At 28.0% G+C, this 13,681-nt stretch overlaps 1 protein-coding gene across 2 annotated transcripts in view; it reads left to right on the top strand.

Moving 5' to 3' along the window:
* Fbl6 (F-box and leucine-rich repeat protein 6) overlaps positions 1-13,467 on the top strand; it is a 49,526-nt gene extending 36,059 nt beyond the window's left edge. For both annotated transcript variants that reach the window (XM_067048274.1, XM_067048275.1), the window contains exons 8-9: positions 564-723; positions 8,243-13,467. In XM_067048274.1, the coding sequence (XP_066904375.1) occupies positions 564-723; positions 8,243-8,426 (344 nt within the window). In that variant the 3' untranslated portion in view covers positions 8,427-13,467. The remainder of the gene's footprint in view (positions 1-563; positions 724-8,242) is intronic.
* The last annotated feature ends 214 nt before the right edge of the window (positions 13,468-13,681 follow it).

Genomic DNA, 13,681 nt, shown 5'->3' with positions numbered 1-13,681 from the left:
CCTATCAACAAATTCGCTCTCCGGAATTCACCCTCCTAGATCCTCTTCAGTGACCCGCCAAAAAAATTCAATATAATATGGTAATGTGAGATCAGACCATCATTCATAGTCACAGCAGTAGATCAGTCTATCAAGAACAAACAACTAGATATATTTTACAAGAATAAGAATAACATATAGATTAAGAGGAAAATATAATAAAAAAAAAAAAAAACCGGTTACAGGAAATACTTGAATGGATAAATATGTTTTAAAAAAACAAAAAAAAAAACATAGTATTAATAAAATAAAACGATTTAATGAATAAATATGTTAAAACACACACATAGAGAGGTCAACATATTAAAATGAATAAATATTACAAATAAAGAGATATTGACTTCAGAAGAATCGAGTGATTATTATCTTTAACAAGTAAAACAAATGTGAATATTTTTAAAAAGTATTCTGGCTGGTGGTGTAGGCAACTGGCTATAGTTCTCAGGCTGCTGGGCTCGGAATCCATTCCCACCAGTCTCTAAAGGATTAAGATAAAAGACACTGATAAATGATTATCTTTTCAGGTTGTTACGTGACCCGTATCAACGATTCCGGACTGGAGCTGATCTGCCAGAAGTGGGCTCACAGCCTCATCGAGGTGGACCTCGCATGGTCGACCGCTACTCTTCCGTTGGACCAGGCCGTAGCTGCTCTTGCCAGTCCAGACCACAGCTCTCCACTAAGGTATCTACTTATCTTTTTGTTTATATTTAATGTTTTATTTATACTAAATAATCAAAAATAGCTATGCAGTTGTGATAATTGATGACTTGAGAGAGTCTCAAGTTAAGGGCATTTCAAGATATTTTACTGACCCTGTTGAAAGAGTGAGTTATTAGAAATAATTATAAAATTGTTATGGCATTTCTGCTGCCTATAGAGTTTTCAGAGGGGGAGGGGGAAATATGTGCTTACAGGGTGAAGCTATTGTTTTTGTTTTTGTGGGGTTTTTATTTACCATTAAGAAATATAGTAATAAAAGATGATCATTAAGAATATTCTGCTGCTGAAAAATTTACTGGTGATTCCGAGCTAGGCAGGTTTCTTAAGCTTTAGCATTTAAAGCCGAAGTTGTGTGTCATATAAGTTCTTATAACTTACTCATAAAGTGCAGATAACAGCAGAAACATTTTTTTAGTTAGTATTATAGAATTTAGAACTACAGTATAATCACGGTAATTCAAATTTCGGTACTCTGGACACTCCAGTAATCCGAACTGGCATAAAAAAAAAAAAAAAAAAAAAAAATAGAAGTTACTTTTTCTAAGAAAACTCAGCAGGCAATAAAATTTTTGTTTTCCAATAAAAGTGCACATTTGTAAATGACATTTTTAACTTCCCAGTCTATAGGCAAGTTATTGTAACCACTGTGAAAGTCAAAAGTGAAAATTTTTACAGTTTCGATATACAGTGATCTAATTCCTATGGAAGTTCTCATAATATATTTTGTTAGAATTAGAAATACATAACATATATTCCATTAATAATTTGATTCTTTAAAACTAATTTAATTAATAATAAAAGTATGTAAAAATACAAATTTTGTTGGTGAACTCATTTTTTTTTTATCATGTTTTTAATTAATCAATTTTTTAATACAGAGTATTTTTTATTTTCATTTAAAAATGAACAATCTTATAGTTTTAACAAATTAATTCATCACCTTTCAAAACAATTATTTTTTAAAACTTCAATCAAACTGTCAAATTTCTAATAAAATAAAAATAATAAAAATAAATTGAATTAATAAAAATAGTTATGTATATTCATATTGTTGAATTTTTAAATATCATTTTCCTAAATACTTTCTGTAATCCAAACAGCTCCCCTGCAGCAATTAGTTCATATTACTGAAATTACACTAGGGGTATTCATGATGTGTTAAATGTAAAATGTTTTATCATGTTAAATGTTATAAGTATAGGATTGTGAGCAGACCTATTTAATATTAAATGTTGAATGTATAAGAGCTCCTACCGGATTTTTTGAGCAACTTGTTTTATATTCTTTCTTTCCAAAACTTGATGTTATTGTTTACTTAAAGTTTTGATTAAAGTAATTTATTACAACATGCTTAAAGTGGAAGTTATGTGAAAGTTTGACTACTGAGTGCCTTGTTGATATTCTGAATTGTGAGGAAGAGAATCAAAATGAGCTAATTAACAACTGTCATTATATTATTATAATTGTCACCCATTGCTTTATTAGAATTAAATAGATCCAAAACAATATTAATACACCATTAAAACACAAACTACGAGCAAGTAACCTAACACGGCAACAAACAAAACGCTGACGAGCTCAGCTGATCTGTTGCGCAACGTCATTTTCCCTTTAATGGACCTAGTAATAGACTCTCAATCTTGTTATATCGTTTTAACATGGTGTGAAAGAAGGAAATATTTCTCCATTTAACACGCTTTAACATGTTAAACTAAAGATCATGAAGACCTCTACTGTGCTTAAACCACTTTGGGTTTAAAAGGTCCATTTAAAAATTGAACTCGATCAGTTTAAGTCAGAGATGGGCAAATAGTACTCTTGGGTAAGAATTACTAAGTACAGAGCATTCATATATATTCAAATACATATACTGTACAAGTACCGAGTAATTTAGTCAGTATTTCACTTGATGATTGATAATTACAAAAAGTACACGGCTCTGAGTATTTTCTAGTTTCTCCAAATAGTTAGAACTATTGTTCTTTGAGTATTTAAAAAGTAATTGAGTACTTCATATGAGTGTCAGAGTAGGATTCCCTACCTATATTGAATATAAAATGCTTGTTTCATGCTTCAGTTCTAAGCAGCAACTGTCGCAGACCTTGCCATGGTGTTAACTGTATGATTGTTCCAGTCATGACAGTACTCTCACTCTAGGCCAGGCTTGATATTTGATAGTGCATGCAATGTTGGTGAAGTAACACATGTTTATGCTTTGACAGTCAACTGTTGTATGGTCTTAGTCATTGTAGCAACTGTCACAGCCACAACCGTGGTGTATACTGTTTGATAGCTGCGGTCACGACAGCATTTACTGTCATGACTAATGTACTAGATCTGGCTTAGTTGATTGTTTGTAGAGCATGTAATATCAGTGAAGCAACATTCATTTTAACTATCACATATACACTCCTTGACAGTCAGCTGTTTCACCAAATCAACTGTTATGGTGGATAGGTTGGAAAATATTGTTCTTATGTCTTGTTGTGTTTTGAACTTGAAATTGATTCTGTTCTAAGTTTTTTACTTTGTCAATTTGGCTGTAATTAAAAAAAAAAAAATTGTAAAGAAAATAAATTGATGCTAGAATGAGTGTCTATTTATAAAAAAACTAAACAATATTTATGTTATTAGCCAACTAATGCCATCAGAATTAACCAAGATGTTAAAGACAAGTAGATTTTGGCTGACTGCCTTTTATAATGATATATAATCCACGAGTATTTTTTAACTTGACTTACTTATGTCTTAATGCTCCATGAGTACTCACAGGTATTCATCCCGTAGCAAAAGAACTCGAGTACTGCCCATCTCTAATAACAATTCAATGAGAGGTACCTGCTAATGAAATGCCAGTGCTAATATTTTTTTTCCAATTTATTCTACTATTTATTATTTCAGCTTTCAGAAATATTCATTAAGAAGTTTATAATTATCAATGATCTTTTGTTAATATATCAATTAATGTAAATCTAATGAATGAAATGATATCATGAATAATGTTTATGATTATTGGGATGAATAAATATTAATTTCTTTTTTTCATATCAGTATGATCATTGAACAAACTATTAAAAAAATAAAGAATTAAAGTTATTATTTGTTTTGCATTTTACAATCTTCAGACTTCCTTATCCATCAGTATTAATATTATTAAAAAAAAAAAAAATATCGAAAATATAATAGAATAATATTGAAACCATTTTAAATTTAATTGGTCAATTAAATTAATTTATAAATTAGATGATTCTATTTATTAATTTTAAATTGTAATATAAATTTTAGATTATCCTATATGTATATGATTATATATTCTTTTTATATAAGAAGAAAGAAAATTAAGTATGAAGACGATTTATTTTTTACCTTTGAAATAACTTACCTTAATTTTTTGTTAGTTTATTGTTATTATCATTAATTAAATGGACAACATTGGGATCTTTGTACATTCATTTCATTACATGGCAAATGCAAACTCCTCCCTCCTCCCCCTTAATCGATCACAGTATCTATCAATCACTAATTGTAAGGGCATGTTTATTAAATTTGACAATTTGACAACGAGCTTGATGTTAACGCTGATTGTATTAGGGTTTTGTATATTAGTATTGGGTTATAAAATAAGTTCGTAGCGTTTTTTACTGGTGATTTCAATAAAAAGTTTAGATTCTTGTAAATATTTATTTATCATATTAATCTATTACATGTTGCCATCTTTCAGGTAATTTTTTAATTCTGTCCTCCCAGAACTTCTCAGATTTTTGCGCAATGAACTCCTATTTGTGTGTTTTGTAGTCCTTGAACGAATTAAAGTATTTCCCATTAAGAGAGTTTTGAAGGGCTTGAAATATGTGAAAATCTGTTGAGGCAAGGTCTGGTAAATAGGGTGGGTGGTTATCACATCTCAGCCAAATTCCAATAATTTCTGCCTGGTCTGCAAAGACACGTGAGGACGGGTGTTATTGTGATGGAAAACTGTGCCTTTGCGATTATGAGACACTTGCATGAGATATGTTAAGCGTTTCATTTATATCCTGTGTCGTAGAGTGAGGGTTGTCTGTGAACGATGCTTGAATTTGCTACAACCCAAGCACTTTGTGAATTCCAAGTCAAAATTTCCAACAAAGCACTTGTGGACGGTGCTTTCTCCTAAGGCATCATCACCATACACACAAGTTTTGATAACGGTCTGTGTTGCAGATTTTCTGTTTCGTAAATAAAAAATTATTAATTGACAAAATGAATTTTTTTCTCTTCCATTTTGAGCAAGCAAAATACCACTTAAAGATAAGGAATCTCAGTTGAAATTGATGTATAAAAGCACCTTAACTAATCTTTTTTTAGAATATGTAAACATTATTGACCAAGTAAACACGATTTTATAAATATAGAGGGAATTCAATTGAAATATTGAAAAAAGCTACGAACTTGTTTTACAACCCAATATTTCGAAGTTATCATTGCCCATGGTACAGAAGATGCTAATCACATATTAAGAAGACTTCAAGAGCAATACAAATAAAAGTATTTATTAATGCCAAGAAGATGGAACTTATATCATCCAGTAATGATGAGGTACTGTTAAATCTGGATGAAGACATATTAGCGAATTAAATGGTGGCTACGGCATAGAAATAAAAAGAAGGATTACCGATGGTAAAAAAGTAATATCAATGTTAATTCTATACTAACGAGTGAAAATATTATTTCTAAAGCCGAGAGAAATATTAACAAAAGAGATATCTACAGGAAGATCGTTGATTGACCATGTGCAATAATAAAAGGGAGATGGTCCTTGCTTGGTCAGGGAAATATAACTAATGTGTGCCAACATTTTTCCTTTACCATATTATATTTATTGAATCCATGCTTGTAATTTTATATATTATCCATACTTTTTTTTTTTAAATATAATTTCTCCCCCTTATTATGTATATTATCATTTGAAATTTGTCTATTTATAATATTTTCCTTAATTTGCTAATATTATTTCTACTTTAACATTATTTTCAAATGTAATGTATTAGTTAATCCTGTCTACCTTCTGTTTCATGTTTGTGTTTTCCTGTATCATTCATTAAGGCAGGTGTTTATTTTCGTTCATTATTTTCCTTTATTCTTATTCCCTTTTGCAGTCTTTTAGTTTAAGATTCTGTGATAAGACGGTAGCCATGGTTACGTATTTGAAAATGACTAACTTTGCTGTGTCATCGTTAATACTGGTCCGATTTTGGTGATTTTTTTCTTTCTTCTTTCAGGCAATTCTATTTTTTATGTATATACTACCTAAAATATAAATAGTTTCTAAAGAAAAACACTTCCTACGCCTCGTAATTTTCAAAATATTGAAAAAATTCAGACGGAGTTACTATACAAAGTGCGGTAAAAGATTTTTTAGGAGTGAAACCAAGTTGATATTCGTTTTCAGCACCTCGATAAACCCCTACATACGAATTTTCGGAAAAATTGGAAAATTAAATTTTTTTGTCCAAAATTTTCGCCATACCTCGGCCTTAGATTTCTTTTTAAAAATCTAAAGAATAGAAATAACTTCAATACTGCTTGACCGTTCTACGCCTAACTTGGAAGTTTTTTAGGACTCTAAAAACTGTACCAAAAGGCACAAAGCGGGCCTAATTAAACAAATTAGAACCGGAGATATAAAATAAACCGTGATAATTTTTTCCCTCATTTGAAACCCACATTTTCCCCTCAAAATAGCCATCAAATTTAACTTTTGTCGATTTTGGCGATAAGAGTAGACATTCAGCTTTCCAACGGTTCTATTAACGTGACAATCGGATAAAAGGGAGTGGAGTTATTAACGATTACGTGAAAAATACTCGCGGAAGGGAAACAAAATTGCACGGATGAAATCGAAATGAAAAATGAATGATTTTTAATTTCTTCCAAAAATGGTATTTAGTACTTTACGACAACCCTGAAAACGAATATGGTTTTCTTTTTTCTGAAAAAAAAAAAAATTAACCCTACTACTTTACTCCGAGCCTTACGTTTAATTCTGTTTATAAACTTTTTTCTACTCAAAAATCTCATGATTTCATCATCTTTAAACCTTCCCACGGCGATACAGAAAGCCCCAGGTAAATCGGTCAAGTAATATCAAAATCTATTGAGGACAAAGATTCAACAGCTCTCTTTTATATATAGAGAGATTTTTTATCATTTCCGTTTTCGTTAAATATCTAAAACCTTTAGTAATTTTTAAGTTTCACTTTGCACCTTTTTTTATTTATTTATTTGACTTATATTATTCATTTTCATAGAAATGTTCACATATTTTAAATTATAATTAGGTCACACCTTATTTTTTATATTCTAAAAATTAAAAAAAAAAAAAAAACCATTGTGAGTATTCCAGTTTTGTAGGTCACCAAAATTTTTTTTTTTTAGAAAAAATAGCTAATCTTATTTATTAAATAAATCAAATGGTGTCCTTTTTTTTTTCTCAACACTCTTTATTATATCAATAGTCCAACGTTTCGGCCGAATCGGCCATCCTCTAGGACAATCTAAACATTTAACAGCTTATTATACATTCATTTATAACGAATATAAGAGAATCATATTGATTATAAGTTCTCTATTAATTGACTTTTTCATTGGGTGATTTTGACTTATAATTAATGACCTGGACAAAATAGCCTGCAAAACATTTTTCAACTTTTGATGTAAGGTGAGAAATTTATATTTGAAAGTATGTTATATTATTAGTAATTATGTTGTTGTTATAATTGTTACAAATGAATTCATAATAAGCTTTTCAATGTTTAGATTATCCTTGAGGATAGCCGATTTGGCCGAAACGTTGGACTTTTGGTATAATAAAGAGTTTTAAGACTAAGCAAGGATACCATTTGATTTATTTAATAAATAAATACCAGACTCATGAAATTGAAATAAATTATATTTACACTGATCGTATTTGTTTTCAGTGTTGTCTGAATTCCTCAAATACCATTTTTCAAAGAAATTAAAAAATAATGATAATTTCAGTAAAGTAGGTCAACAAAACTTTTTTTATAGTGAAGTTAGCTGTTACCATTTATGTTGCTATAGTTACTGTCTTATCACTTCATCTCATCTATATATTAATTGATAATATGATATAAAAGTTTCAATAGTGTCCAATTAATGTATATACATCCTTGAACATAGCAATAGTAAAGCATTGCGATGTCTGCTCCTTTAATTATATAATCAATTAATACATAATATGGTGATACTACGAGTATCCATACACAGTAAGGGTATCCTCGGATTAATTTAAGATCACAGACTTAAAATAGTTGTATTGATTGTATGTTTCATGAATAAAATATAAAATAATTTGTGGTACTTATTAAATGTTTTAATAATTTAATTTATTTTTTTTTTTTTTACTGTAGTTAAATATTTATTAGTAAATGTTAGTATTGCAATAACATTGGTTGATAATGTTTTGTTTTTTTAAATTTAGGGTGCTGAACTTGTGCGGGTCTTCAGTGAGCTTGGAACCAGTTAAGTCTGTCCTGGCCCGGTGCCCTATGCTAAGCTCTCTGAACTTAAGCTCTTGTAGGGCAATGCCGCGCGGCATCAAGCGCCTCTACTCTGGCCAGGCTTTGTCGCAGCTTCGCGCCAACATGGCCAAGGAGCAAGAGTGAACAAGAGAAGCAAACTGTGGTCTTATTTATATATAAGTATATATATACATATACATAGAGAGAGAAAGTTATCTTTTATATATAGTTCTTGGTTTAGTCTCAAACTGTGTATTATCGTTCGTGACTTGAGTTTTTTAGTTCAAAATGAGTTTTGAATTCTAAAAAAAAACAAAAAAAAAAACGGGTTTGATTAAGTCATGGGACAGAAGATGATAAGTTAAGAAAGAGTGAGGCAATGAACGTACGTTCGAGACGTTAATCAACATGTAAAATACTACTACAATAGTTACCTTCTGTTGAGATTTTTGTAAGCATTCTGTCTGGTCTCCGTGTTTGTTTGGAGTGGAATAAATATGTTCGTGGGCTTAGAAATACTTTACAATAAAATAATAAAAAAAAAAATTAAAATTGTGCTCCTTATGTTGATGCTTACATGGATTTTTTTATATGCAATATGACAGATTTTCGTAAGAATGACTTTTTAAAATTAATTTCAGTTCATTTCGATAATTACCTACCCTTGCACAGATAGAGTGAAATAATCTGTAGTCTCAAAAAGGGACATGAATTCAGTTTGAACTTAAATTATTTATCATTTCAAAATAAAACTTTGAATATTTAAAGTAGAATTTATACTTTGTTTTCATTTTATAGAATAAATAAAGCTTTTAATGCACCCTGAGACGAGAAATTTGGCCTCATTTGATTATTGATTGATTCAAATCAAAATGAATCGTGTCCATTTTCTTATAGCATTAATTTTGGAAAGGAATTGTAAATTATTTTCGGCAAGAAGGCGGCGTTGGATAGCTCAATAAGATGTGCTTCTATCTCCTGGACTAGGATTTGAATCCCGCTTTGGAAAATAATTTAATGCTAAAATAATTCTTTTGTTCTATCAGCTGTAGATTGACCCCTCCCCCTCCCGGCAGGGTTGAGCGTGATCCTGACCAAATCATCTTCTACTACTATTGATTCATAGTACTGAACCCAACACCCTTCATTGTTTAATTTATTTATTTATTTTATTTTTTCCACCCTGAAGTCAAAAGTATAAAATGTTATGTAATAAAAATGAATTTCTTCCTAGTTTTTTTTTCTGGATTATCTGACAAAATTGGAAATGGAACATATTTCATTATTTATTTATTTTTTTTAAACACTTGTTATAATTTGCTATCTTGATTATTTAGTAGAGTATCGATTGTCCGAATTAATGTTGTCCGGGTTGGTTCGAATAATTGTCATTCACTTTGAAAAGATATAATGACAAATAATCATTAAATTCTTATAAAAAATTCTGCGTTCTAGTACCAATGAATTGATTTTGATAAATTATCTCTTGAAAATATTTATTTAATTTTTATTAGAGGCAATTACGTACTACAAAATTTAAAATATAATCTAGTTTTAATGTTATTAAGATTAATATTACATATCAGTGATATGTACTTGTATTTATTTCATGTGCCATTTAATTTTTTTTTTTGTACCCCTTTCTTCTTAAAATGGAAGGTATATATATGTATAGTCGGTCGGAGTCAAGATATTTACCGCAGATGTTTCCCTTTCTGTTTGTATTTTTTTCATCTATTAGGAAAGAATGATCACTTTTGTCCCTTAAGGCATTTTTAATATCAATATATTAGAAATTTAAATTTTTTCATCTGTTTTGTTCATATTGGAGAAAATAATGAGGACACAGTCATTTAGATTAATTTTATTAAATGTGTCAATGTTGCACAATGATTTTGTGATTTATGAGATAATATTTACCAAATAATATCGATAAAATTAGTAATTAAAATAAAAAAAAAAAAAAGTATTTAAGAAACACAATGAAAGATATACGGTATTTGTTTCACTTATACTTTACATTGTGTTTTGTTATGTTGTTATTTTTAATATATTTTGCTTTTTCTTTCATTTTTTAAAAGTCATTATGTTGTTTTCGTCAGAATTGATGTTCATAAAAATATAATTATTTCATTTGTTACTGAGAGGCATTAACTTCAAATACTTTTAAATATATTTATTTACTTGCGACTAGCTAATTTTAGGAGAAAAATTATTAGTTTATTAAAAAATTACAATTATTTCTCAGTAAAACATCACAGAACTTTCCCTAAAGTTTAAAATTTTTGTTAAAACTCAAAGTTTGTCTTATGCCACTTTTGGAGTCAACGGCTCATTTTATCTATATTATTTTTTAACTTTTTTTATCGATTATTTTCTATGAAATTATTTATTTATTAAGAGTATGAGGTGAAAACTTCCTTCAAAATCTTATTTAATACTATTTATTTAATTTTACAACGTTTCGTGATGTTTTCCTCCATCTTCTGGTATTATAATTCCTGTAATTGTATCGTTTAATTTTAAAATCTAACATAACAAATTTTGTGTACTATTAAAACATATACGATATTTTATCTTATGGTCAAATTTATCCAAAGAATCCCTGAAATTTTGTCATGTACAGTTACCGACTAAAAATTCTTACCTTTTATTTAAACAATATCAGTCAGTATTGTAATCTTCTATCTGCCCTTTAGCACAAACTAATGTCATGTTACTCCTGATGTATCGTCTCTTAGGGTTTTCACTAAGCTTGTGTGTTGTTTTGTCTACCTCTCTTAGATTTTTTAAACAAAATTAATTATTTACCCCTCTTCCCCTAAAACGTTGTAAAATTAAATAAGAATCTCGAGGATGTTTTTGACCTAATATCTCATTCAATTTTAGCTCTGATGGTCCATTTTTTTGTGGGTCAAAATGCTGGGATATCTACTAGGAAAAACTTAAATATCTGCCTCCTAATTATTTTCTCAAATATAATTTTATTTTGATAATTTTTTTTTTGTTAAAATTTCTAATATTTTCCACAACTGCATTTGATCCTTTTGATCATTAATACTCTTTAATTGAAAATAATAATCAGTAATTTAATATATTATATCAGTAATACTGTATATCACTCTTCTGTGCAGGGTGTTATTAATCACACTAGAGGTATATATATTTATGATTACTATTTATTTTATTACATATAAATGTATTTATTTTATTAATTTTATTTTATTGTGGATTTGATGGAGAAACTCATTTTTATAAGATTCTTATCAGTTTGATTTGTTAGATTGTATCTAATGACTCATGACTTTCAGAGGTTGACTCCTAATACTTCCATTTATGTAAATATTTTTTTAAAATTTTATTATATGTAATTTTTTTTTTTAAATTAATTAAATGTTGCCGAGTCATAATACTGCTAGTAAATGTTGTGTTTTGAATTACGTAAGTTTATGAATTCTTGTGATATATGTTGAGTGAGATTTACTAATCTATTTATCATTTCTCAGACAGATTATTTTATTATTGTTTTATTTTCTAATTATTATTATTTTTTTTTTACCTATATTTGTGTGCTAATAGTTTCTCTTGAATCTCTCCAACAAAGCCACAATAGATTAGTATATTTTGATATATATAGAAAACATATGTGTTATCTACAAATCATATAACATATATGATGTTTCGTTTGTATAAATGTAATTTTTTACATGTCGTCGAATATATTGTTCACTATTAGTAAGATTGCTCATAATTGTCTGTAACATGTTTTTAAAATTGTATTCATCACTTAATTGACGATGTTCTATTTTTAGTTTTCCATTCGAGGAAAAAAAAAAAAGAAAAAAAAAGGAAAAAGTGGTTTTGTTAAGTATTTTATGTAGTAATGTTATTTAGTTAAATTTTTTAAAATTTAACTAATTGTATAAAGGTGAAAGAATCATGATTTTTGTTACAATCAGTTTATTTTTAAATAATTTAGTTCCATTTTATAAATAAAGTTAGGCTAATTTAGCACGTTTCATCAACACCAAATAAGTAATTGTATGTATATATATAAATTGTAAAATTTATGAAAACAATAAGAGATTTTGTTATAAAGTTGTAAAATATTCCTGTTATTTATTTCTTGTTAGATGTTACAATTTTTTTTATATTTTCATTTTTCAGAACCGTACAAACATTTTTACCATTTGTATCGTGTATCATGGATTTGTTTTTTATTTTATTTTATTTTATTTAATTTTTTTTTTAAAAGTAAATTGAAGACTGCAATTTATTATTCAAATAAAAACGTGTTGTTGTTATATTTAACTGAAATTATTCTTCGTTACCAAAACATAAAAAAAAAAAATAGTTTCCCCTTCCCTGTTTGTATAAAATAAAAATGAATAAAAATTATAATAATAATAATAATAAAATAAATAGAAGAAAATAGTGCAATAGTTATTATACACATTTGTTGAACGATCATGATTGTTTTTTGTAAGAAATGTTGTAGAGCGTCAGATTTTGTATTTTAAATAAATCTTCCTCTTTTAATTATTAAGACCCCCGCCTTTTTGAATATTTGTTAATTATTTTTTATTAAACAATAACATTGACGATCTTTTACAAAATTACTTTCTTGAGATAATTATATCTGTTATATGTATTTTTTTTTTTTGTTGCTTGTTTTTATTTACATTCCAACTCAAATATTGCCGATGAAATGACTGTAGTAAAAGTAAGATTAAAATTGAATAAATAAAGATGGTTCAGTATTAACGACAGAGAAAAATCAATTTCTCGTTCGACTACAAATCCTCTTACCAATTTCTCTAGTTTGTACATAAATCTATATATTGCTAATTTTTAATTAATGTTTGTACAGAATCTCATTATTATATTGTTTGAAATTTTATTAACTTATAATTAGAGAAGAATCGAGAGGGCTTCATATTATATTATATCATCGCTTATTATTGTAAAGTGACTTTGTAAATATATAAATATATATAGAAAGGTAAGAAGTGGAAGGAGAAAAAAAAAAAGAGAAAAAGAGGAAAGAGAGATACAGATTTTTAAATATTTAAATTTATTTTTTATGAAATAATAATTTTAGTATAATTATAAATTATTTATTATGTGAGTGGGGTACCATTTATGTTGTGTAACGAGCAACTGTGTAATTTTCAAAAGAAGTTAAGGGGTTGTTTAAAAAAACTCAAAACGTCAACATACTTGTTCAAAAAATGAATTAGAGAGGCAAAGAAAAATTTATTTATGAAATGTTAGCATCTTCATTCCAGGTCCATCTTCACGCTTGAATGTGAATGTACCATTGGTTTAGAAAAAAATTATTTTTGATAAATTTCTGTACGTTGTTCTGGAGTTTTCTCCATTCTCCATTATACAGTTTT

This window comes from Halyomorpha halys, unplaced genomic scaffold, assembly GCF_000696795.3.
Source record: "Halyomorpha halys isolate HHAL.00 unplaced genomic scaffold, Hhal_1.1 Scaffold745.1, whole genome shotgun sequence".
NCBI lineage: Eukaryota > Metazoa > Arthropoda > Insecta > Hemiptera > Pentatomidae > Halyomorpha > Halyomorpha halys.
This window is presented reverse-complemented; position numbering and strand designations above follow the sequence as displayed.